At 34.7% G+C, this 22,474-nt stretch overlaps 1 protein-coding gene across 1 annotated transcript in view; it reads left to right on the forward strand.

Annotated features, from left to right (window-relative positions):
* LOC136036281 (translation initiation factor eIF2B subunit alpha-like) overlaps positions 1-21,648 on the forward strand; it is a 42,783-nt gene extending 21,135 nt beyond the window's left edge. The window contains exons 4-8 of the mRNA XM_065718430.1: positions 8,413-8,535; positions 10,640-10,752; positions 13,815-13,959; positions 19,068-19,193; positions 21,273-21,648. Coding sequence (XP_065574502.1) covers positions 8,413-8,535; positions 10,640-10,752; positions 13,815-13,959; positions 19,068-19,193; positions 21,273-21,428 — 663 coding nt within the window. The 3' untranslated portion in view covers positions 21,429-21,648. The remainder of the gene's footprint in view (positions 1-8,412; positions 8,536-10,639; positions 10,753-13,814; positions 13,960-19,067; positions 19,194-21,272) is intronic.
* The last annotated feature ends 826 nt before the right edge of the window (positions 21,649-22,474 follow it).

The raw sequence follows: 22,474 nt of genomic DNA on the forward strand, positions 1-22,474 counted from the left end.
TTTTTGTTGAAACGTTTATTTCCTGTAATCATTATCATGATTTTCTTTTGGTTGTTGTCATTTTTCTGGTGAATATTTTGACAAATGAAGACCACACTGTTCAAAACACATATTGTTTTCAGTTAAGAGTAAATGAGAGCCAAGCCTTATAGAGGCGTTGAGAGGAAGGAGAGATAGCTTTGCTTTTATTTGCTTTAAGTAAAAAACTGTGGGTTATCTGATGATAGTAAAGAGCTGAGTTGAAACTTAGAATACAAAAGAAACAAATATGGCTTCGTTGCGTGTGCAACATGGTAATATCGGCAAAATATCCCAAATAAACCAACTCATAATCTTTCGCCATATTTGTAGAATTTTGAAACAACAGTTCTTTCCTGACAATAAGAACAAGATTGCTTTAAAAGGACAATCAGAGGCTTAATGCCCGTCGAGATATAAAATAAGAGCTCTGAGTCACGAGGTCCATCTAAATATCAAAATTCATTAAGATCCGATCACTCACTCGTAAGTTAAAAATACGTCAATTTCTCTAATTTTTCCTCTCCCTTCAGCCCCCCAGATGGTTGAATCGGGGAAAACAACCTTATCAAGTCAATTTGTGTAGCTCCCTGACACGCCTACCAATTTCATCGTCCTAGCACGTCCAGAAGCACCAAACTCGCTAAAGCACTGAATCCCACCCCCTAACTCCCCCAAGAGAGCGGATACAGTCCGGTTACGTCAATCACGTATTTACAACATTTATAAGCGTTTTCCCTCTCCAACTCCCTCCAATGTCAACAGATCTGGTCGGGATTTGAAATAAGAGCTATGAGACATGAGTTTTTTCTAAATATCAAGTCAAACAGTTCGTGGTAACGAACTGTAGTAAGGAGTGACCCGGCTCAATAGTAAACGAAACTCTAAAAAACGGAACTTCGATGCTAAAAGATATATCAAAAGGATCGGATTTTTATGCTGATTTTAAATATAGAAGTTTCATCAAATTTAGTCTTTGTCATCAAAAGTTACGAGCCTGAGAAAATTTGCCTTATTTTGGAAAATAGGGAAAACACCCCCCTAAAAGTCACAGGATCTTAACGAAAATCACACCATCGCATTCAGCGTATCAGAGAGCCCCATGGAAAAAATTTCAAGGTCCAATCTACAAAAATGTAGAATTTCATATTTTTTGCCAGAAGACAGATCTCGGGTGCGTGTTTATTTGTTGTTTTTTTCCCCAGGGGTCATCGTATCGACCAAGTGGTCCTAGAATGTCGCAAGAGGGCTCATTCTAACGGAAATGAAAAGTTCTAGTGTCCTTTTTAAGTGACCAAAAAAATTGGAGGGTACCTAGGCCCCCTCCCACGCTCATTTGTTTCCCAAAGTCAACGGATCAAAATTTAGAGATAGCCATTTTGTTCCGCATAGTCGAAAACCATAAGAACTATGTCTTTGGGGATGACTTACTCCCCCACAGTCCCTGGGGGAGGGACTGCAAGTTACCAACTTTGACCAGTGTTTACATACAGTAATGGTTATTGGGCAGTGTACAGACGTTTTCAGGGGGATTTTTGGTTTGGGGTAGGGTTGAGGGGAGGGGGCTATGTGGTAAGATCTTTCCTTGGAGGAATATTTCATGGGGGAAGGGAAATTCAATGAAAAGGGCGCGGGATTTTCAAGCATTACTATAAAAAAAAACGATAAAAAAATAAACATGAAAAAGTTTTTTCAATTGAATGTAAGGAGTAGCATTAAAACTTAAAATGAACAGAGATTATTACGCATATGGGGGGGTTCTAAAAATACTTTAGCATAAAGAACGAGGTATTTAGGAGGAGATAAATACCTCGCTCTCTAGGCTAAAGTATTTTTAGTAATTTCAACTATTTATTCTACGGCTTTTCTGATTCAGGGGTCATTCTTAAAGAATTGGGACAAAACTTAAGATTTAGTGTAAAGAGCGAGGTATTAACGAGGGGACAAACCCCCTCATATACATAATAAAAAAATAAAAAAAAAATTAAGTTTGTTACGTAAGTTAATTCTTAAGTTACATATATTTTTTACTAATAAAAATGTTAGTTAAAAATTAAAAGTTCTAGTTGCCTTTTTGGGTAATCGAAAAACTGGAGGGCAACTAGGCCTCCTTCCCCACCTCTTATTTCTCAAAATCGTCTGATCAAAACTAAGAGAAAGCCATTTAGCCAAAAAAAAAGAATTAATATGCAAATTTTATTTTAATAATTTATTTGTGGAGAGCCAAAATCAACAATGCATTAATTCAAGAACGTTTATAAATTAAATAAAAAAACTAGTTTTTTAACTGAAAGTAAGGAGCGACATTAAAACTTAAAACGGGCAAAAATTACTCCGTATATGAAATGGGTTGTCACCTCCGCAATCCCTCGCTCTTTACGCTAAAGTTTGACTCTTTGCCACAATTCTACTTTTTAAAACAGTAAAAAAAAACTTTAGCGTAAAGAGCGAGGGATTGCGGAGGTGACAACCCATCTCATATACGGAGTAATCTTTGTTCGTTTTAAGTTATAATGTCACTCCTTACTTTCAGTTAAAAAACTAGTTTTTTTTTATTTAATTTCATTACGATCCGGTCACCCTATTCTTAAGTTAAAATACCTCAATTTTTCTAATTGTTTCAAATTAACAACCCCCAGCTCCCCTAAGGAGAACGGTTCCGTTCCAATTATGTCAATTACATATCTATAACTTGTGCTTATTCTTCCCATCAAGTTTCATCCCAATCTCTCCACTCTAAGCGTTTTCCAAGATCTCCGGTTTCCAAAATTTCCAGTTTCCTCCTCCAGCTCCCTCCAATGTCACCAGATCTGGTTGGGATATAAAATGGGAGTTCTAAAGCACAAGATCCTTCTAAAGATCAAATTTCATTAAGATCTGACCACCCGTTCGTAAGTTACAAATATCTTATTTTTTCTAGTTTTTCCGAATTACTCCCCCTCCCTCAACTCCACCAAAGAGAGCGGATCCAGTCCGGTTACGTCAATCACGTGTCTACAACGTCTATAAGCGTTTTCCAAGATTTCCGGTTTCCCTCTCCAACTCCCACCAATGTCAACAGATCTGGTCGGGATATGAAATAAGAGCTTTGAGATATGAATTCCTTCTAAATATCAAATTTCATTAAGATCCGGTCACCCGTTCTTAAGTTAAAATGACTCAATTTTTCTAATTTTTCCAAATTAACAACCCCAGCTCCCATAAGGAGAACGGATCCGTTCCAATTATGTCAGTTACATATCTATAACTTGTGCTTATTCTTCCCATCAAGTTTCATCCCGATCTCTCCACTCTAAGCGTTTTCCAAGATCTCCGGTTTCCAAAATTTCTGGTTTCCCTCTCCAGCTCTCTCCAATGTCACCAGATTTGCTCGGGATTTAAAATGAGAGTTCTAAAGCACAAGATCCTTCTAAAGATCAAATTTCATTGAGATCTGATCACCCGATCGTAAGTTACAAATACCTTATTTTTTCTAGTTTTCCGAATTACTCCCTCCTAACTCCCCCAAGAGAGTGGATCCAGTCCGGTTACGTCAATCACGTATCTACAACATTTATAAGCGTTTTCCAAGATTTCCTGTTTCCCTCTCTAACTCCCTCCAATGTCAACACATCTGGTCGGATTTGAAATAAGAGCTCTGAGACATGAGTTCCTTCTAAATATCAAATTTCATTAAGATCCGGTCACCCGTTCTTAAGTTAAAATACCTCAATTTTTCTAATTTTTCCAAATTAACAACCCCCAGCTCCCCTAAGGAGAACGGATCCGTTCCAATTATATCAATTACATATCTATAACTTGTGCTTATTCTTCCCATCAAGTTTCATCCCGATCTCTCCACTCTAAGCGTTTTCCAAGATCTTTGGTTTTCAAGATTTTCGGTTTCCCCCTCCAGCTCCCTCCAATGTCACCAGATCTGGTCGGGATTTAAAATGAGAGCTCTAAAGCACAAGATCCTTCTAAAGATCAAATTTCATTAGGATCTGATTACCTGTTCGTAAGTTACAAATACCTCATTTTTCTAGTTTTTCCGAATTACTCCCCACCAACTCCACCAAAGAGAGCGGATCCGGTCCAGTTATTTTCGTCACATATCTTGGACTAGTGCTTATTCTTCCCACTAAGTTTCATCCTGATCTCTCCGCTTTAAGTGTTTTCCAAGATTTCCGGTCCCCCCCCCCAATGACACTGGATCCGGTCGGGATTTAAAATAAGAGATCTGAGTTACGAGTTCCTTCTAAATATGAAATTTCATTAAGATCCGGTCATTCCTTCGTAAGTTAAAAATACCTCATTTTTTCTAATTTTTCAGAATTAACCCTCCCCCCCCAACTCCTCCAAATAGAGCGGATCAGTTCCGGCTATGTCAATTACGCATCTAGGACTTGTGCTTATTTTTCCCACCAAGTAACTTCACCAAATCCCCCCAATTTCCCCGGATCCTGCCGGGGTTTAAAATAAGAGCTCTGAAACACGATATCTTTCCAAATATCAGATTTCATTAAGATCCGATCACTCCTTCGTAAGTTAAAAATACCTGATTTTTTCTAATTTTTCAGAATTAACCCTCCCCCTCCAACTCCCTCAAAGAGAGCGGATCCGTTCCAGTTATGTCAATCACGTATCTAGGACATGTGATGATTTTTCCCACCAAGTTTCATCCCGATCCATCCATTCTAAGCGTTTTCCAAGATTTTAGGTCTCCCCCCCCAATTCCCCGCAATGTCACCGGATCCCGTCGGGATTTAAAATAAGAGCTCTGAGACACGATATCCTTCCAAATATCAAATTTCATTAAGGTCCGATCACCCGTTCGTAAGTTCAAAATACCTTATTTTTTCTAAAATTTCTGATTTAACCATCTCCCCCCCCCCCCAGATGGTCGAATCGGGGAAAAGACAATTTCTAATTTAATTTGGTCTGGTTCTGATACGCCTGACAAATTTTATCGTCCTAGCTTACATAGAAGTGCCTAAAGTAACAAAACCGGGACTGACTGCCCGATTGAGAGACCGACAGATTTTGCGATCACTATATGTCACTTGGTAGATAACAAGTGGCATAAAAAACATATGATTTTTGCCGAGTAGATATATAAAATTCTATAGGATGTCTTTTTTTGTGGAAAATTTGACGTTTTAAGATTTTTTTATACGATTCGAATTCGCTTTATTTGGTATTATTTGTTTATTTCATTTGCCTTTTTCATCATCTCCTTTGTCATTTTCTGAATTTTCCAAATTAATAAACTCAGTTTTTTCCTGTGTTAGACCCTATTTACAATCCTTATACGCACGATGTGTTTTGATTTAGTTCAATATTTCCTTCAATATTCTCTAAAAAATTCATTTGAATACCCCTCGTCTTCTTAGAAAGTAAAGTTCAAAAATGCATTCTTTTCTCAATAACATATACTATGTGTAAACAGTGAACGAATTGCCTAACTTAAAGCCCTTGTCCTAAGGCCTGTGGGGAGGTTGACATTCTCAATGATGGACCTTTCAACAATGCTGAAGAAAATAGCTCTTATAAAATTTCGATTGGAGATGTTTTTGGGAATGATAGGCTTGGGAGAGGGGCTGACGTCCCTCCATTCATTTTCGATTCTTAAAAAAGGGCACTAAAGCTTCCGACTTTCAATCAAATGAGCTCCATCAAATCCAAGGTTTATACATCCACCCGTTCCAAAAGAAACCTTACATGCTCTGGGCATAACTTACAACTCTTTTCTAATGGCTCTGGGGGATTGTGTCCACCCTAAAGACATTTTTATATGATTTTTGTACAATTGGTAACAGAATTGCTTTCTCACAATTTTCAATTGAATTTGTTTTGGGAAAAGAGGATGTTAGGTACTCTCCATCATCTTTGACTTTTAAAATGGAACTATAATTATACATTCAAATCAAATGAGCCTCTTCTAAAGTTCACACGACCACCTCTTCCATAAAAACCTTGTATGCCCCTGGGGCATAACTTACAACCATTACCCCTAGACTCTAGGGGACTCTTCCCCCCCTCCATATGCCTTATAGTATGATCTTTAGACTATCTTTGAATAAAGGGCTATTTAAAAAATTGTCGGATGCATTTGTGGAAAATGAAACGTAGGGGAAGGGCGGCTGCCCCCAATCACTTTGTTTATTAAAAAGGGAACTAGAACAACTGATCTCCATTCAAATGAGCCTCTTCAGAGTTTATACGACCATCCTTTCAATAAAGTATATGCCCTCGGGGCATAACTTGTAACCCTTGCACTGAGGGGAGGGGTGTCATCCTCAAAGACATAATTTCTAGACCTTTCAACTACGCTTAACAAAATGGCTTTGTCAAAATTTTCATTAGATGTGTTTTGGGAATTGATGGTTGTGGGGGGGGGAGTGACAATTATAAAATACCCTTTTAATTTGTAATCGAATGAGTCTTTTTTAGAATTTTTATGACAACAAATGACCATCTAAAAATTTCTATCAGATACAATTGGGAAAAATATGAGGTGGGGGGTGGTATACACCCTCCGGTCACTTTCAGTCCTTGCCCTGAGGGTGGGAGGGCTGTCATCCTCAAAGACATAATTTCCGGACCTTTTAACTATGCTGAACAAAATGGGTATCGCAAAATTTTGATTTGATGTGGTTGGGGGAATGGTGAGCGTTTGAGGGGGGCTAGCTCCCCTCCAATCACTTTTTACTATTAAAAGGGGAAAATCGAACGAGCCTTTTTGGAAGTTTTTGCGACAAGAAATGGTTATCTCAAAATTTCTGTGAGTTGCATTTCGAGAAAACATGAGGTCTGGGGGGATATCCACCCTCCGATCACTCTGAATCTAAAAGAGGGTACTGGAGCTTCTGATCACCAATCCAATGAGTCCCTCCGAAGGTTTTACGATCGCCATTTATATATAAACCTTATATGCTCCAGAGCATAACTTACAACCCTTGCCCTGGAGAATGTGGGTGGAGGCGGTCATCCTCAAAGGCATAATTTCCGGACCTTTCAACTACATTGAACAGAAGGGCTATCTCAAAATTTGGATTGGATGTGTTTCGCGAAATTGTGGGCGTGGGAGGGATGTTAGTTGCCCTCCAATCACTTTTGACTATTTAAAAAGGCACTAGCCTTTTCCATTTCAATCGAATGAACTCTTTTCGAAGTTTCTAGAATTACTACTTCAATACAAAGTGTCCTGGTCTAAAACAAAAATATATATATATATATATATATATATATATATATATATATATATATATATATATATATATATATATATATATATATATACAAAAGTAAATGAAACATTGTGCCCACATCGCTCCTTATTTAGGAATCGCTATTGCGCTGCCTGTGAAAGGGTCAACAGTAAAAAAAAAAAACACACAGTCAAAATGCCAGTCAAGTTTGCAAGAAAAAATCTTAGAAGTAGCCCCTAGTTCCGTTCCTAATAGTTTCATTAACCTTGCTTGAGTTCTTTTGAAGATTAAAACGTTTTTTAAGGTTTTCATATCCCATTTTTTGAGGCTGCATCCTGTTAAAATTTCAAACCAACCGGAGGAAAACTTCTTTCGGATTAAAAAAATAAATTAATTAAAAATCAAGGCCACTCCTCGTTTCGATCTGCCGCATTTTTCAAAGGCTGTCAAGGTCGTCCTCAAAATTCTTGAGAGTTTGTTTTCGTGATTAACTTTAAGGGTTTAGATAAGCATAAATAATAGCTGTTTTTCCTGAATTAAACTGTTGAAAGTCAGTTTATCCAAAAATGAGTTTTTAAGTTTTCACTGATTAAGGGGACAGAGAGGAAATATTTGAGAAAGGGATTTTAAATCTCCGTTTTTTTTAATCATGGAGATTTTAATCGGGCAAATGTTATGCTTCTCAGCCTTACCACTCCAGGAATGACACCAAAAGTGCCAATGGAGTAGGCATTAACTTTCAAATGAATTCTTAGACTGCTTTTTCTCACAAGTTTTTCTCACAATACAGTTTTTTTTTTCTTCAAAACGCACTTTTAAACTTTCGGTTACTATGGGCCATGATTCACTCTACTAGCTTGCAACTGTTTTGTTGTTGTGTTGTTGTTGATATTATGAAATCAATTCTAAAAAACTTTCTCCAAACATTCCTAATAGACGGCAGCACTGTACCGGACTTCTTGTTATTCTGCTGCAGTATGTGACTGGAAAGAACGTCTGAAGTGAAAACGAGCACTTTAACAGCAGTCACGTTCGCAGCTGCCTTCAGCTCTGTGGGACCTATTTCTGTTGGGGATTGCTTACAAAAAAAAGTAAAATGAAAATAGATGTGGTTAACTCATAATCATAAGCTAACCATTTCTTTCTTTATTTGTAATTGTTATTTAAAAAATTATTTAATAATTCAACTGATTCTTTTTTTTAGGAAAATGATTTTGAGAAAGCTAAAGAAGCCATGGTTTCTAACGGGGAGAAGTATTTAAAAAGAATGATGAAATCAAGGGAGAAAATAGCTAAATTGAGTAGCGATTTCATTCGTAATGGAATGGTAAGAACATTTTAGTTTTATCACACACTTTTAGTTTTTTAAAGATCGGAGTTTCGTAACAATTGCTTTCAATCGCTGTGAATACTTAAACTGAGTCACACTGGTCACAATAATGAGTCACTAGCTAAGAGTGACATTTCTTCCATAGATCCCTTGAAGAATTGCTCAGCTCCAATGTGAATGAAAAACAAAGAAGAAACAATGACTGAACAACAATGGGACAATTTTGAGCTAGTACATGAGAAATAGATAAAAAACAGTCTTGTGTTTTTACCTATTTCGTTAAACCTTGGCTTTTGTTCCTATAAACTGGCCATTGGCGTAGCGAGCTTAATTCATGCCCGATGTCCAACAACTCTCCCAAAATATTTTGACAAGGACCTCCGCCAGGTCTAAAAAAAAAAAAAAAAAAAAAAAAAAAAAAAAAAAAAATTAAACCTTTCGAGGTGAAATATGCAAGAGGAAAAAAGAGGAATTGGAGATCCTTGTTCAAATATTTGCTTGATTTTCGACTTCATGTTTTGCTACTGGCTGACAAAATCCTCGTTTTCTCACCTTTTTTTCATTTGTTATATTCTTTCCTTTCTTGGTTTCGTGTGTCATGTGCAGCCAGTGTGATCTTAGAACGTATATACGCCCCCCTCCCATTCAAAACCGTGTAATATTATATGTAAAACATACTCACAAATTAATAAAAAATAAAGTCATAGGCTCAGTCTAGGATTTAAATTTGAGACAAAAAATGTAGTCAAAAATACGATGTAACACAATGTAGTTCATCATCAGCAGCAAAACTCAGCAGATTTTTAATGCTGATGATGAACACTGTATATGTGTTCGAAATATCCAGTTAAAAAAATTTAAACTGTTCACTGTCAATTAAAAGGTTTCATCCCTATTTTGAACTGTTTTACTTTCGTCATGGAAAGGCAGTATGGTCTTCGAAGTTATCTACGTTTTTATACCCTATCCTAAAAACTTTTTATACTCTATATATACACTATAACTTATGCTAACACTAAACTTATAGCGTATTTTGTGTTGTTTTATTTTAAATTTAAATAGAAACTGGATATTGCCTATTTCTTCAATTGTTTTATTGAACACTGTTAAAAAACTTTTACACCCTATTCACTGTATAATAGAGTCGTCGAATAGATCTAGTTGGTAATCTTATTTGTTTTATTACATACCAAGGATGCCTTGACCTTGAAAGGTACTAACACAGTGAAATATAGACTATAACTAATGCTGACACTAAACTTATAACATATTTTGTGTTTTTATTTATTTAAATAGTAATAAAAACTGAATATTGCCTATTTCCTCAATTGCTTTATTGGACACTATGAACAAACTTTTTATGTCCTATTTACCAAGAATGTCTTGAACTTAAATGGTAGTAACACAGTGAAATAACTTATGCTAACACTAAACTTGTAGCATATAACGTCTGATATTTAATAACATTTAATTTTTATTCTAAGAAAAGTGCGATGACAAGAACGAAAAACTGAAAAATTCATTAACAAAATAACCTTAATGTTTAAGTTTAAGACATTTGTTGTCAAAAATACATGGGCAGACACGTTTTAGTTTTCCGTTGACATTATTATTTTCAAAATAAATCATTAATATTATTTCAAAAAATCACTAATCTATCCTGCAATGGTGACTTCAAAATAAAATAAATTCCATAGGGCTGAGTAAAAAATACTTTCTTTCTTTGCTGAATGCCTCTGGATAACACAACATAATAGCATAGATCGGGTACTAACAAAAAAGTAACGAGTGAACAAAAATGCAAGGCTATTAAGGGTTCTATGAAACAAGTAGAACTCTTGGCTAGCTGGCTTACTAGTTGAGTCTCTTTGCTAGCAGACGTTTGTCCAAAATTGTTGGGAGTGCCTATTAGCTTGACCCCCCTCTCTTTCCTTGAAGCGTAAATAATTACATATAAATATAATTTCTTAGCTGTGCAATGTCTAGAAAAATCCCTTTTCCATTGCAACCTGCCCTAGAAATAAAAATCCTGTGTGCGGCCCTGTTTCTTGTATCTGTTTATTATTCTGTTTCAATAAGGTTCACCCGACTGCTTTTCTAGAAAATTCTGACTCACTCCAAATCTCGGGTTGTTCTTCAGTCACTCTTCAAAGCTGCTGATGATGGAAAGAAATTTAAGGTTTATGTAACCGAATCAAGACCGGATAATAGCGGGTAATTGATTTCATTCTTTTCAATCGATATTGACGCTTATTCAAAAAGCTCTGTTTCGTTCTTTTCTTTATTACTTTTTTAAGATTACTGCAAAATGGCAACTTTTCTCTAATTTTGCCTAACCATATCATCAATCCTTGTTGCTATTTTGTCAATTAAATAGCGATAAAACGGAAACTGTGACTTTAAACAAGTTAAGAAATAGTATAGAAAAAGTTTATAAATTTTACTACAAAAGGAAAAAATCCGATTAGTAAAAGTTTAGAGATCTGAAGCTTTATAATCCGTTTTGAATAGAAAATCAATTTACAACCAGCCAAAGCTTCAAACTAAGGTTTTACATTCATTTCAACCTACTTCAACGCCAAGTTCAGATAAGATTGGCTTAACTTATAAACTACACTTAGAAAAACCGTAGTTTTTATGGCTAGTTGTTTTGGCTCTAAATTCAAATTATTTTGACTTTTTTTCTTCATGTTAATATCAATTATTGCCAGTTATAGCATTCTCCAAAGTTAGTGACTGAGACCGATTATTAACCTTTATTTTAAAATTGATTATAACAACAGAATCATGGTCGATTTTTTTAATAACTTCCCTTTTCACTCGTTATTTGCGATGATTTTTACTAGCTTGTTTTATAGGCCTATTTTGACACTTTTTTTGCTGTTAATATACAGGTTGTCGCAAAAATCCCTCTATAATACTGAACCATAAAAATTGTCCTACCTCTAATTTAAGAAGATTTGATTCAGTGAAAAAATATGTACGGAATTAGTGAAATATTGGATTGAATAACTGAAGATGTTAATTATGTGTAAATTAAATAATAAATAATTAAAGTTAATTTAATTAAATAATTAAAAATTTGATAAATGAATAACGTAGGAAAACAAAAAAGGAAATAATAAATGAAAATAGAAAAATCAAATAGGTGAAAAACGAGGATTTTGAGTTTTTAAGTCTTGGATTTTTTAAGTTTTAATATCGCTTTACTTTTAGTTTAAAAAAACTAGTTTTTTTTATTTAATAAAATTAATGAATCCATGCCCTTGAATCTTTTTTTTGTGCCAAGATTACATTCATTTCGGGGCAAAACAACGAAATTCCAGCTGCCATTTTTTATCATAAAACAAAAGTGATGGGTGATGATTATGATTATTATTTATTTATTTTTCAGAAAGATTGTTGTAGTTACTGATATGTTTTGAGTTGATTTTTACTAATGAAATTTACCAAGAAAAGTCAGGCTCAGTTTTAAAATTTACTTTCAAACTGTCGTATATTGACCCAACGTTATCTTCTTTTAGCGTTCAGATCATAGGTCGTATCTGATATATATGTTACCGTGAATGTCCGAAATGTGTGAATGTCGATATTCTCTGGTGAATGTCAAGAATAACCTTGTCGCTTGGTTTATGTCCAATGTATTTGCTGAATACCCTTATTTCTGACTTTCACCAGAGTATGTCGATATTCACCAGGCACTGATGGTGAATGTTGAGAATTTCTGATATTTATATTTTCTTTTCCATAAAGTAGTCGCGGTAGATTTTTCGCCACTCTTTCTGGGAGGAATGACTAAGAACGTAATACACACAGTGCATTTTTAACGGGAAAAGAAATCTCGTATTTATTTTATATGATTATATATATATATATATATATATATATATATATATATATATATATATATATATATATATATATATATATATATATATATATATATATATATATATATATATATACTAATATGGAGATTTAGCTAGCGCTAATTTGGATCAATCAGAATTTTTAGCCAATCAGGAAATTCTGTGAAAAAACCTGATTGGCTCAATTTGGCGTATGCGGAATTTCGGTATAAGTGAAATGTTATTGTGAATGTGCCCCTAAAATGATAAACACATATAAAGCGTAATTCGAAATGTTTTATTTTATTTTTCAGTGCAACTTAATATCATCTATATTTGATCTGCGATCTAAATTTTGTTTGCAATCTTTTCCGCTTAATTTTTTAGTCTTTGAAAAAAAGAGACTTTCTTACTTCTTTTTCTAAAAAAATACAGGGTATGGCATAAGTAACGCCCTTTCATTAGGCAGAATAATGTTTAAGCCTTTTTGATTATCTTTTTTTTATTCATTGCCACGGGTAAATAGATTAGGGTAATATGTCTACAAAATTAATTTATTGCTTGTTCACTTTAATAATGTTAGAAACAATAAAACAAACTTAATTGAAAAAGTTGCAAAATATAAAGCTTTAGAGTTTAATCGCTTGTGTTAGATGTTTAAAATGTTCCCAATCATATTCCATACAACTTTTATCTTTACCTGGAACAGTTTCATAAAATGTTATTTAATGCTAACTTAATGAAATTTGTCAAAAATTACATTCTCTAAGTGTATAGTAATATTCTTCTGAAGATTTTCAACTGATCTTTCAGTATACCCATAAAAGTAATGCGGTGAGGTTTGGTCAAGTAAGCAGGGTGGCCGTTCGATTGGTCCTCTTCGTCCTATTCATCTGCCTAATATTCAGAAAGAGGCCATTAAACGAATTACTGGAACGAAATAATTAAGAAAATTTGTATTGCAAGGTAAGAAATTAAAAAGGGTGGTTATGCTGCACACGGTACTGAAAAATAAGAAAATAAGACGCAAAATGAGGTACTATTGTAGTAATAAGATAATAATAGATATAATATAAATAGTATATAATATAAATAAATAATAAGATATAAAATTATAAATAAGAAAATAAGACTTAAAATAAGACACAAAACATGGTAAATCAGTTACAGTAAACTTCTGTATTGCCAAGTTCGGATTTTGCTCTACTTTCTAGTTATTTAAGGAAAATGGGAAATTCTTGGGAGGGTGTAAAGAGGGAGGCTTTAAATAGATTGGGATGGAGGAGGAGTTTGTTTAGCTGTGCTGGCCTCAGGCTGCTTGGTGCTGTAGTGAGTTTAGTACTACTAGTAGTATTTACTGTAAAAATACTAATTCTTACATTTTAGACTGTAATTCTATTCTAATGCTCCAATATATTTTTGTTTCAGGGCAGAGGTAAAGAAGTTATTGGACGAGAAAAATATCCCTTGCACTTTAGTTTTGGATTCAGCCATGGGTTTCATCATGGAATCCGTTGATATAGTCATTGTTGGAGCAGAAGGTGTTTGTATAAGTGGCGGGATAATAAATAAGGTATTGGTTTGATTTTTAATAACTGTCCCAATCCTATTTTGTAAAATTATATTGAACCTGATCGTCTCTTACTAGGTTGCTAGCTACTGTTGTGACCCAGTAAGAGACGATCACGTCCAATACTAAGAAATGTAATAGCCGCATCAACGGTGTAATAAACAGATATGGCGACAGTAGAAAGAGAAAAATGGACTTTTTTAATAAAATTGTGAATCCTGTAATTTAAGCAAAATATATCAAACTTTAAAAAGTGAAAAGATACGCTATATTGTTATGAAAAGCGAAATTTTGGTTAGTAAATTTTGAGATTTTGTCAAAGCTGACACTGTTTGTTGAATTGGAGGTCCTGGTTGCAGCGGTAGCTAGGAACCTAGTAAGAGACGATCACGTCCAATGCTAAGAAATACAATAACCCACGACTCCTAAAAATCTAGTAATTCAAAAACTCAAGCTACCTCAGAATTCTCTTGAGAGATAGTGATCCAACTTATAATTTAATTTTTTTATGAAATTCAATTTCAAATAAAAATAGGATAAGCGTAAGCTTACCAACTTTGAAATTGAAATAGATAAATATACTATCTTTAAACAAAATAAGTAAAACATCTTAAAACCATGTTTAAAATTATACTATAAGTATTCAAAAGTGGACTTGGATTGAAAGAATAAATTCAATACCAGCAAAAAATGTCATTTTAAAATGTTTTTTTAAATTTATATATTCATTAAAAAGAAATCCACGAGTCATTTTTTCTTTCTTTTTTTCGCACATATATCCTGACAATCACATATTGTTATTATCCTAAAAACGAGGAAAAATTGTTTCAAAAAAACTAATTTTTTCCTGTGAAAGTAAAGAGCAAAGTTAAAACTTGAAACTGACAGAAATTATTTCTTCGCAACCTGTGTAACATCTGTGTTTTCCGTAAAGCGCTGGTTTTGCATAATCCTACAAACATATGAAAATGTCATCAGCCAGTTTATTTGAATTAGTTTTACATTGTAGCTATATGTTGCATAGGCGGTAAAGCAAAAAAATTGTTTTGTTTTAGCTTTGTTCTTTACATCTGTCAGAAAAACTGAGCTTTTCTGTTGTTTTTATACTGGTTATTCTGCCTCAAGTGTTTTATACGAAGAACAGAGATAAAATCTACTATTGATGCTTTGTAGACTTGACACCTACGTGGAGTTTAGACGCCTTTGTGTTCAGTAGTTTACCCTCTATATGACCAGAATAAAAGAAAAGCCTCAATCAAATAGTAGCTCCAACGTTGCCAAATTTCATCTGCATATCTCTACGCTGCGAAAATGGTTTGAATCTTTCTGTGAGGGGAGTATCAAAACAGTAATGCCAAATCATAAAATGTAGAGAAGAGGAGTTTTTTCTTTCATTTTTCTATGAAGATATAAAAAAGTACATTTCAAAATCTATGGAGTGGTTCTTTTTGTTTTCCTGTTTTCTTTTTAATGAAAATGTGAAAATGATAATTTTTAAAATTTAGCCGAGGAAGTTCCAACTATCCCCCTTCTCTTATTCTTAAGCGTTAGCGAATACTCTACTCTTTTTTTTATCCTTTAGTCCCCAGTTTAAAAAAAAACACGTTAAAGTGAAATTCCGAATTTTTCGTCTATATTTTATTTATAAGAAAACTGTTGTATTTTTTATCAGTCTTTGGCGATTTTGATCATCGTCATAAAATGCCTCTGTATGCCGCTTTTCCGATTTGTTTATATAAACTTGTTAAATTGGTCTCAACAGTTCAAGTGCCGGTTTCTGTGTGCTTATAGTACTTATTTGAGCTCAAGCTAAATCAAGAATACTGCATTAGTAATTTCCGTACATTTTTTAAACTAATTTTTTGCTCTCTGAACTTGACGGGTTGGAGTAGAGAACTATCTATTAGAAATGGATTTGTTTTTTTCATCTCAAGATCGTTTCTAGATGCTAGTCTTGATAAAAGACAGAAAAATGTTTTATAAGGATATACATAGTATACCTTTTTATAGCTTGTTTCTAGATGAAGCACCATTTAAGAAGGTAGAACTGGGTACAAAAAATAATCAGTAAATTATAGAACCATCTTGTAATGTTTCACTCTGTAACCATCGCTCTAGTAAAGCTTTCTATATTTCCTGTTGTCTATTTCTATTCCAAATTAAAAAAAGCCACTATTTTGAACCCCATTCCATCATCGATACCGAAGTCAAAATCGATCCTTTAGATGGCCAAGTCAGATTCGGTCCTATTTGCCAAACTCTATATTGGCTGCAACACCAAAGGCGCTGACTTAGGAGAGTCTTTGTAAACACGAGAACCAGCCTTTTTCTCCTTCAGTCTCTGATCAGGGTAATCTGATATTAGGCCCGAAGTCTGATATTATAACTCTGCTCACAGCTTATTCTTCTGAAGTTATAACCGAGAAGCCTTACGCTGATTCCAAAGTTTTTGATGTTGCTGTCCTAGTCCACCTTATCAAGCCAAAAAGAGACATTTGGCGTATAGAAGAAATCTGCCAATACCTTCGTAAGCAGTTCACAAGTGGAACAAAACGAGTTGACATCGTCTTTGTCGTTTATAAGTCCGACAGCTTGAAAACTTCTACACGAGAAAAGCGTGGCTAGACTATGTGTCAGAAAAAGGTTGAAGAAAGAACGCCAATTTCAAGAAGCTGGACAGTTTCCTTCAGTGTTTAAATAAAAAGCAGAGCCTATTTGAGTTCATGACAAAAAAGATATTTGGTTTTCGTAACTTCTGGTGATAGTGCTAGAAGTACAATTTCAACTGACTTGGCTAAAATTCATCCTAGCAACCACGAGTGGATAGAAAACAGGATAGTCCTACACTACCTTCATCAAGCGTGCTGCAACATGAATTTCATCTCATGAATCTCAGAACGGTTGATTCAGATGTAATTGTTCTGCTCATCGCAAAGTACTTTCTTATTGGTGTTGATCAACTGTACGTAGCCTATGGTTAAGGGAAGAGTTTCCGTTACATTCCTGTTCACGACATAGTACCTGCACTTGGCGAAGAAAAGGCACTGTCACTGCTTTCCTTCTACGCTCTAAGTGGCTGCAACACTGTGTCAGCATTCCTGTGTCATGGCAAAGGAGGGTTGGGAAAGCATGGGAAGTGCACAGTGCCATAACACTTGTCTTCAACCGCCTGTCTTCTTCTCTTCAAGAGCTCACTTAAAACGATTTTGCACCGATTGAAAACAATCACAGATTGTGCACAATTTGCACAGATTGTGCTTTTATATCACAGATCCAGTCGAGGAAGTATCTGTTCACGGAAGAATCATCCGTGGACAGACTTCCGCCAACCCTCAGAAATTACGAGAATCCCAAAGATTACGGATGGAAAAAGACTAGCAGTGTGCTTTTGGCTCCCCGAAGGTCAACCCTATCCCAAGCTGCTGTCGCCAGTTGAGAGCTTATACGATGCAGTTGCAATTGCTCTGGACGCAGCAACTATAAGACCAGCTCACTTGAGTGCACCGAGTTTTGTTCTTGCCAAGGGTATGTATTTTGATGTCCCTTTTAAGGCTTAGCCTAACTTGGAATCTCGGTTGTTCAACATATGATCTGATGTCTCAGTGAAGAACCATATTATGTGATAATTATTACCTTATTTTGTATTCTATTTTCCAGTAACAATGACAATCAAGACAAGTTAGTTAAAGTAGCAAACGAAAATGGCCGTTTCGATTGTGCATCTCCAAAAAAGTGCCATGTAAGTTTCTATCTGTGTTCAAAATCTGTCATTCTCTTCGTGTCATTAAGCGTCGTAGGCTCTGCTGGACGCTTTAATCCGGTCTTTGTTTTGAATGTTCGATGTCATTTCGAATATCTGCTTCTTTTGAGAAACTAATGTTTTTGTATTTCTCTATTTGCGTGCTTGAAGCAGGCATTACAACATGCTAGGACCGGATTCAGGCTTACAGATTCAGTTTCTTTTCAACACCACTCGACTCTCGGCATTTCAAACCATGTTTCTACCAAATGTGAACTGTCCATAATAAGCAATTGCGCTTTTAGCACACTTTTCAGCCATTACGAAGGTGCTATAAAGTGATCGCTCAACTTTCTCCATGTGACTATTGGGTTCCCCATACTTTGTACTACATTACCACTTTTTCTGGAGTTTTTTTAAACTTTCCATCAGTTTTGGGCTGTTTTGCAAGGTTTTGAGCGCGCAAATTTGTGCTTTGACGCGCTGGCTCGAGATGCTGCTTGTAATCTTCGAACCTCTAGTACTGTAAACTATGTTTTGCCTGTTTTGATGTCATGGGATAGGTGCTCCTATTTTGCGCTTTTTGAGCGCCCTATTGCGTGCTTCAGAGTGATCCTTTACTTTTGATATAGCCATCATTGGAATTACCATATCTTAAAATATATATTGAGAGGTTTTGATGCTTCTGTAGACATGCTGGTGAACTTGCTTATTTTTAGCGATTCGGGCGCTCGTAAAGGTTCTTTAGAGCTCCCGTTCGATGTGCTTCGTCACCATTAGATTCCCCGTGCTTTAATCTCTATTTTCACCAATTTTGGTGCTTTTTTCCAGATGTGCACGATTCTTGTTGCTAACCACCCCACTGTATATCTTATAACCATGTTTCTTTATTTTATAGAAATATTTCTATATTTACATTTGCCTTGTTTTTCTTTACGGGTGGTGGACCTGGGGTTTTGTAAAATTATTTTACAAAATGAGTGTATGTTAATACTCCCTTCCCAATGAATACGTCTTTGAGCAGACACAATGAAATTTTCTGAAAAACAGTTTTCTTCTACCCCTCATGAACAGCGTCCAGAACTTGATTTATATTTCCAACGCTACGGGTACTAAACTTAGAATTATTTGGCTTATCTTCACTAGTTGTACATGCAAATGTAATGTAGTTTCCTCCTTGACCCCTGGGCCGACAACTCTCAGGAATTTTAAGAATTTTGAATTTCATTTTTAGTGTTCGTAGCGTCAAATTAGCTATAAAAAAGGCACAAATATATGGCTCTATAGTCAGTTTCTCGCCATATTATTTATGAAGATTTTCATTACCATTGCTTTAAAACTTTGCGGTAAATCCTTGCAATATTCTTTACAGATTGGGACCTACCAGTTGGCAATTTGTGCAAAAAAGCTGAACAAGGCATTTTACGTCCTAGCTGAAACCTTCAAGTTTGTTGAGATCCATCCTTTTAACGAAAGGACATTGCCAGATAACGTGAAGGTAAGGATAGATACATATATGCGTTCCTTGTATAACGACTGTGTTCAAAGACTCAGCTGTCATTAATGATCAGTGATTGTTTGTTATTACCTTCATGCTTAAATGGGCGAAAACAACAAATATAACCCTTAAAATGCTTATTATACATAAAAGGAGTTAACACTAAAGGCAGTCCTGTACTATCACCAATAAGAATTATTATGTGTCTTATCCGGTATCTTGGAACAAATAATTAATTATCCTGAACGATAATTTGGTGCTGGAACACACTCAATATTACAAGAAGCAATAAATTTTAACCCTTTTTTTTAAAAACTAATATGCCTCGGAAGTACTTTTTGTTTTAAAGTGTATTAGGTTTCTGTTTGTCACGTAAAAATCGTGCGTAAAAACTAAATGACGGTCTGTTCTCTCGGAATTTTCGGCTTTTTGATTTTTTTATAAGTAAATATACCTCTTATTATTCTTTGGACTTTAATACAACTTTTCACTTGATATTTCTCTAGTATCTGTAGTTTTACTATGATAATTCCTTCATGTATGTTTTTTTTTCTAATAAACAACATTTTTGTCTCTTGAAACTTTAATATAGATTTTCATATCGAGATGCTCTAACATTTCAGTTATACTCAGAACCCCAGGAAAATGTTGTACCTTATATGCATAATTTACTCACATTCTACTCTCGCATCGCCGATTAACTTGTAGCAGTGGGGTACAGATGCAGTGGGGTGCAAGGCCTTACCTTGTAGCAGTGATTCAGTGGGGATTGATCCCTGGGTACCGTACTTCCAAACAGACCATCATTCCACTGCTACACAGGATAGGGGTTCCATACTTGTGATTAGTAGTAATTTGTCTCTACACAGGTATTTATGCAGACTATGAATCCTGCATAAACTGAGTAGAATAATTTGTCTTATTGGAAGTATTTGTGCAGAATATGAATTCTGCATGCAAAATATGGATTGTGCATTAACAAGATGCATATATTAGATTCTTAGACCTAAAAGATGTACCCTTTCATTATGATTTGCGTCATTATATTTGAGTCTGGAGACCAGCCGACGTGTGAAAAAGTTGATAATTTTCTACTCGACACACCGGTCCCTAATGTGTGGAACATATTGCATTCTGAACTTGTTTTCAGAAAATCTTAATGGTTATAAACGGAATTTTCAAAAAAAACTTTTTATGCATGTGTAATTAATAATTTCAATTAGTGCCGCTCTCAGTTTTACTTTGACACTTCAGCGATATAAATAATATATTGTGTAACCTCGTGGTAAATAAATCTCTCCTCTTTGTGGTACCCTAGATACAAAAAAAAATATTTGCAGTTGAAATTTGCATCCCTGTGATTTTTTTATTCTTTAATTTGGTCTTTTTCGTGATTTTTTGGCCTGCTGGCTACCCTGCCTCTGCACTGAATCCCAAGGAGTATGGTTAACTTGCAAGAGTGGGAACTGGCGCTGGTGTCGACATAAAGACCCATAACGCCATCTACACTTTAACGACACTTGTTTTTTTTTCGTTAATAATAAGAATAATTGATTTAATTTGTATTGTTGGTAAAATTTAGTGTAATAGTGTCTGGTCTCAGTTCCTGACAGAAAAGTGATTAAGAAGCTTGAAAAATGCCAAGTGTCGCCCAACGCTACATTGTGTTGATGTTTTATGTTTGCCGATACTAGTGCCACTTTCCACTCTTGTAAGTTACCCATATTCTTTGCTCCATCCCTTAATGTGTGGTAATCGGTTTAGTATGTTAAATAAAAAATATACAGCTTTATTGCGAGAGGATTGATTATTTCTATTTAACTGCTGTATAATACGTTTTGTTGTACAGGTCCTATGTCTTCAATATCTTCTGTATCTTATTCTTCTGGCTCGTGCAGTAGATTTAGCATCTCTTGCTAAGTGTAGATTCTAGATGTTGCTAAAACCTAGGTGTTGATTTAGAATTTGCTTAAACGTAAGTTATCGCAACTATAAGAATATATGTAATATGGTGGGACATGCCTTTGATGACTATTCTTCTTCTTCTTTTCATTTCTACTATTTTAATCTTTCTTTCAGTTCCGATCAATTGTTATTAAATCGAAGAAAAACCTTGAGACAGAGCATCCCATTGTAGACTACACGCCACCTGATCTGATCACGCTTGTCTGTACTGACTTAGGAATATTACCTCCATCTGCCATTTGTGATGTCTTAATTCAAGCATATCTTTGATTAAAGTTATTCAATTTGGAGTAAATTATTGGAGCTTTTTTTCCTTTTTTTGCACAGACTACAAAATCGTCTCTCTACTGTTTTGACTAAAATTTTTGCTGTTGATTTAAGAAATTTCAGCTATGAGACCAGTATTGTTTATAAAATTTATTGAAAGAATACAATACATTTATTGAGCTTTTTATTTTGTGTATTGTTTTAATAAACGTAAAACATGCTATACCAGTTTAGTATACAAACAGTATTGTTAGTAAGGTCGAGTTTAGTGCTACCATAGTGTTTGTCAGTAAACATAAGTAAAAAAGCAAGATAACATAAATAAACATCCGCAATATAAATAAACATAAGTAAAAAATAAAAAACAGTAAAATGGTAACTCCAGCCATCAAAATATGGTAATTTAACTATAGTGGTTACATATGCTGCTTTGCAAACTTTATGTGCTTCCCCAAAAAATTTTTTTAGTTCTATTAAATAAAGATCCGAAAAAGGAGAAATTAATACCAAAAGAATTCTTTAGTATGGGATTTTTCTATAAGACACTGGCATCGACAGTGTATCGTTCGTTATCAGTTACAAATAAGGTGATTAAGCTTTTTGCGAATATTTTGTTTTCTCGAGGATTGAAACAAGCAAAAAAAAATGGAGGAATTACAATATTGTGCTGAAAAATGTGGCTTCAATTCGGTAGGCGCTAAATGAAATTGTGTAAAATAATTTTAATTATATATACTGAAAATGTGTTATGGTAATCTTGGTGGATTATCCGTACCACTCAAAAGGTTACATGCCTCTGAATATATAACTATTTGATAAAAACGCATGAAAGAAATTTTTTTCAGTTTTTACTCATTTTTGAATAAAAAGTAGATACTCACACCTTTCAAAAATAAATACATTGTGCCAAACTGTGCGAAATATCTTCGTGCTTGTCAGGGCATCATGGTGTTTCTTTCGTAAGGCTGTTATCAAAAGATAAAGTCAACAGTGTTTAAAGAACTGTAGATTAATTACCAGAAAAACAATTAATAAATTTGATATGCATC

The sequence above is a fragment of the Artemia franciscana genome, chromosome 2 (genome assembly GCF_032884065.1).
Source record: "Artemia franciscana chromosome 2, ASM3288406v1, whole genome shotgun sequence".
Taxonomy (NCBI): domain Eukaryota; kingdom Metazoa; phylum Arthropoda; class Branchiopoda; order Anostraca; family Artemiidae; genus Artemia; species Artemia franciscana.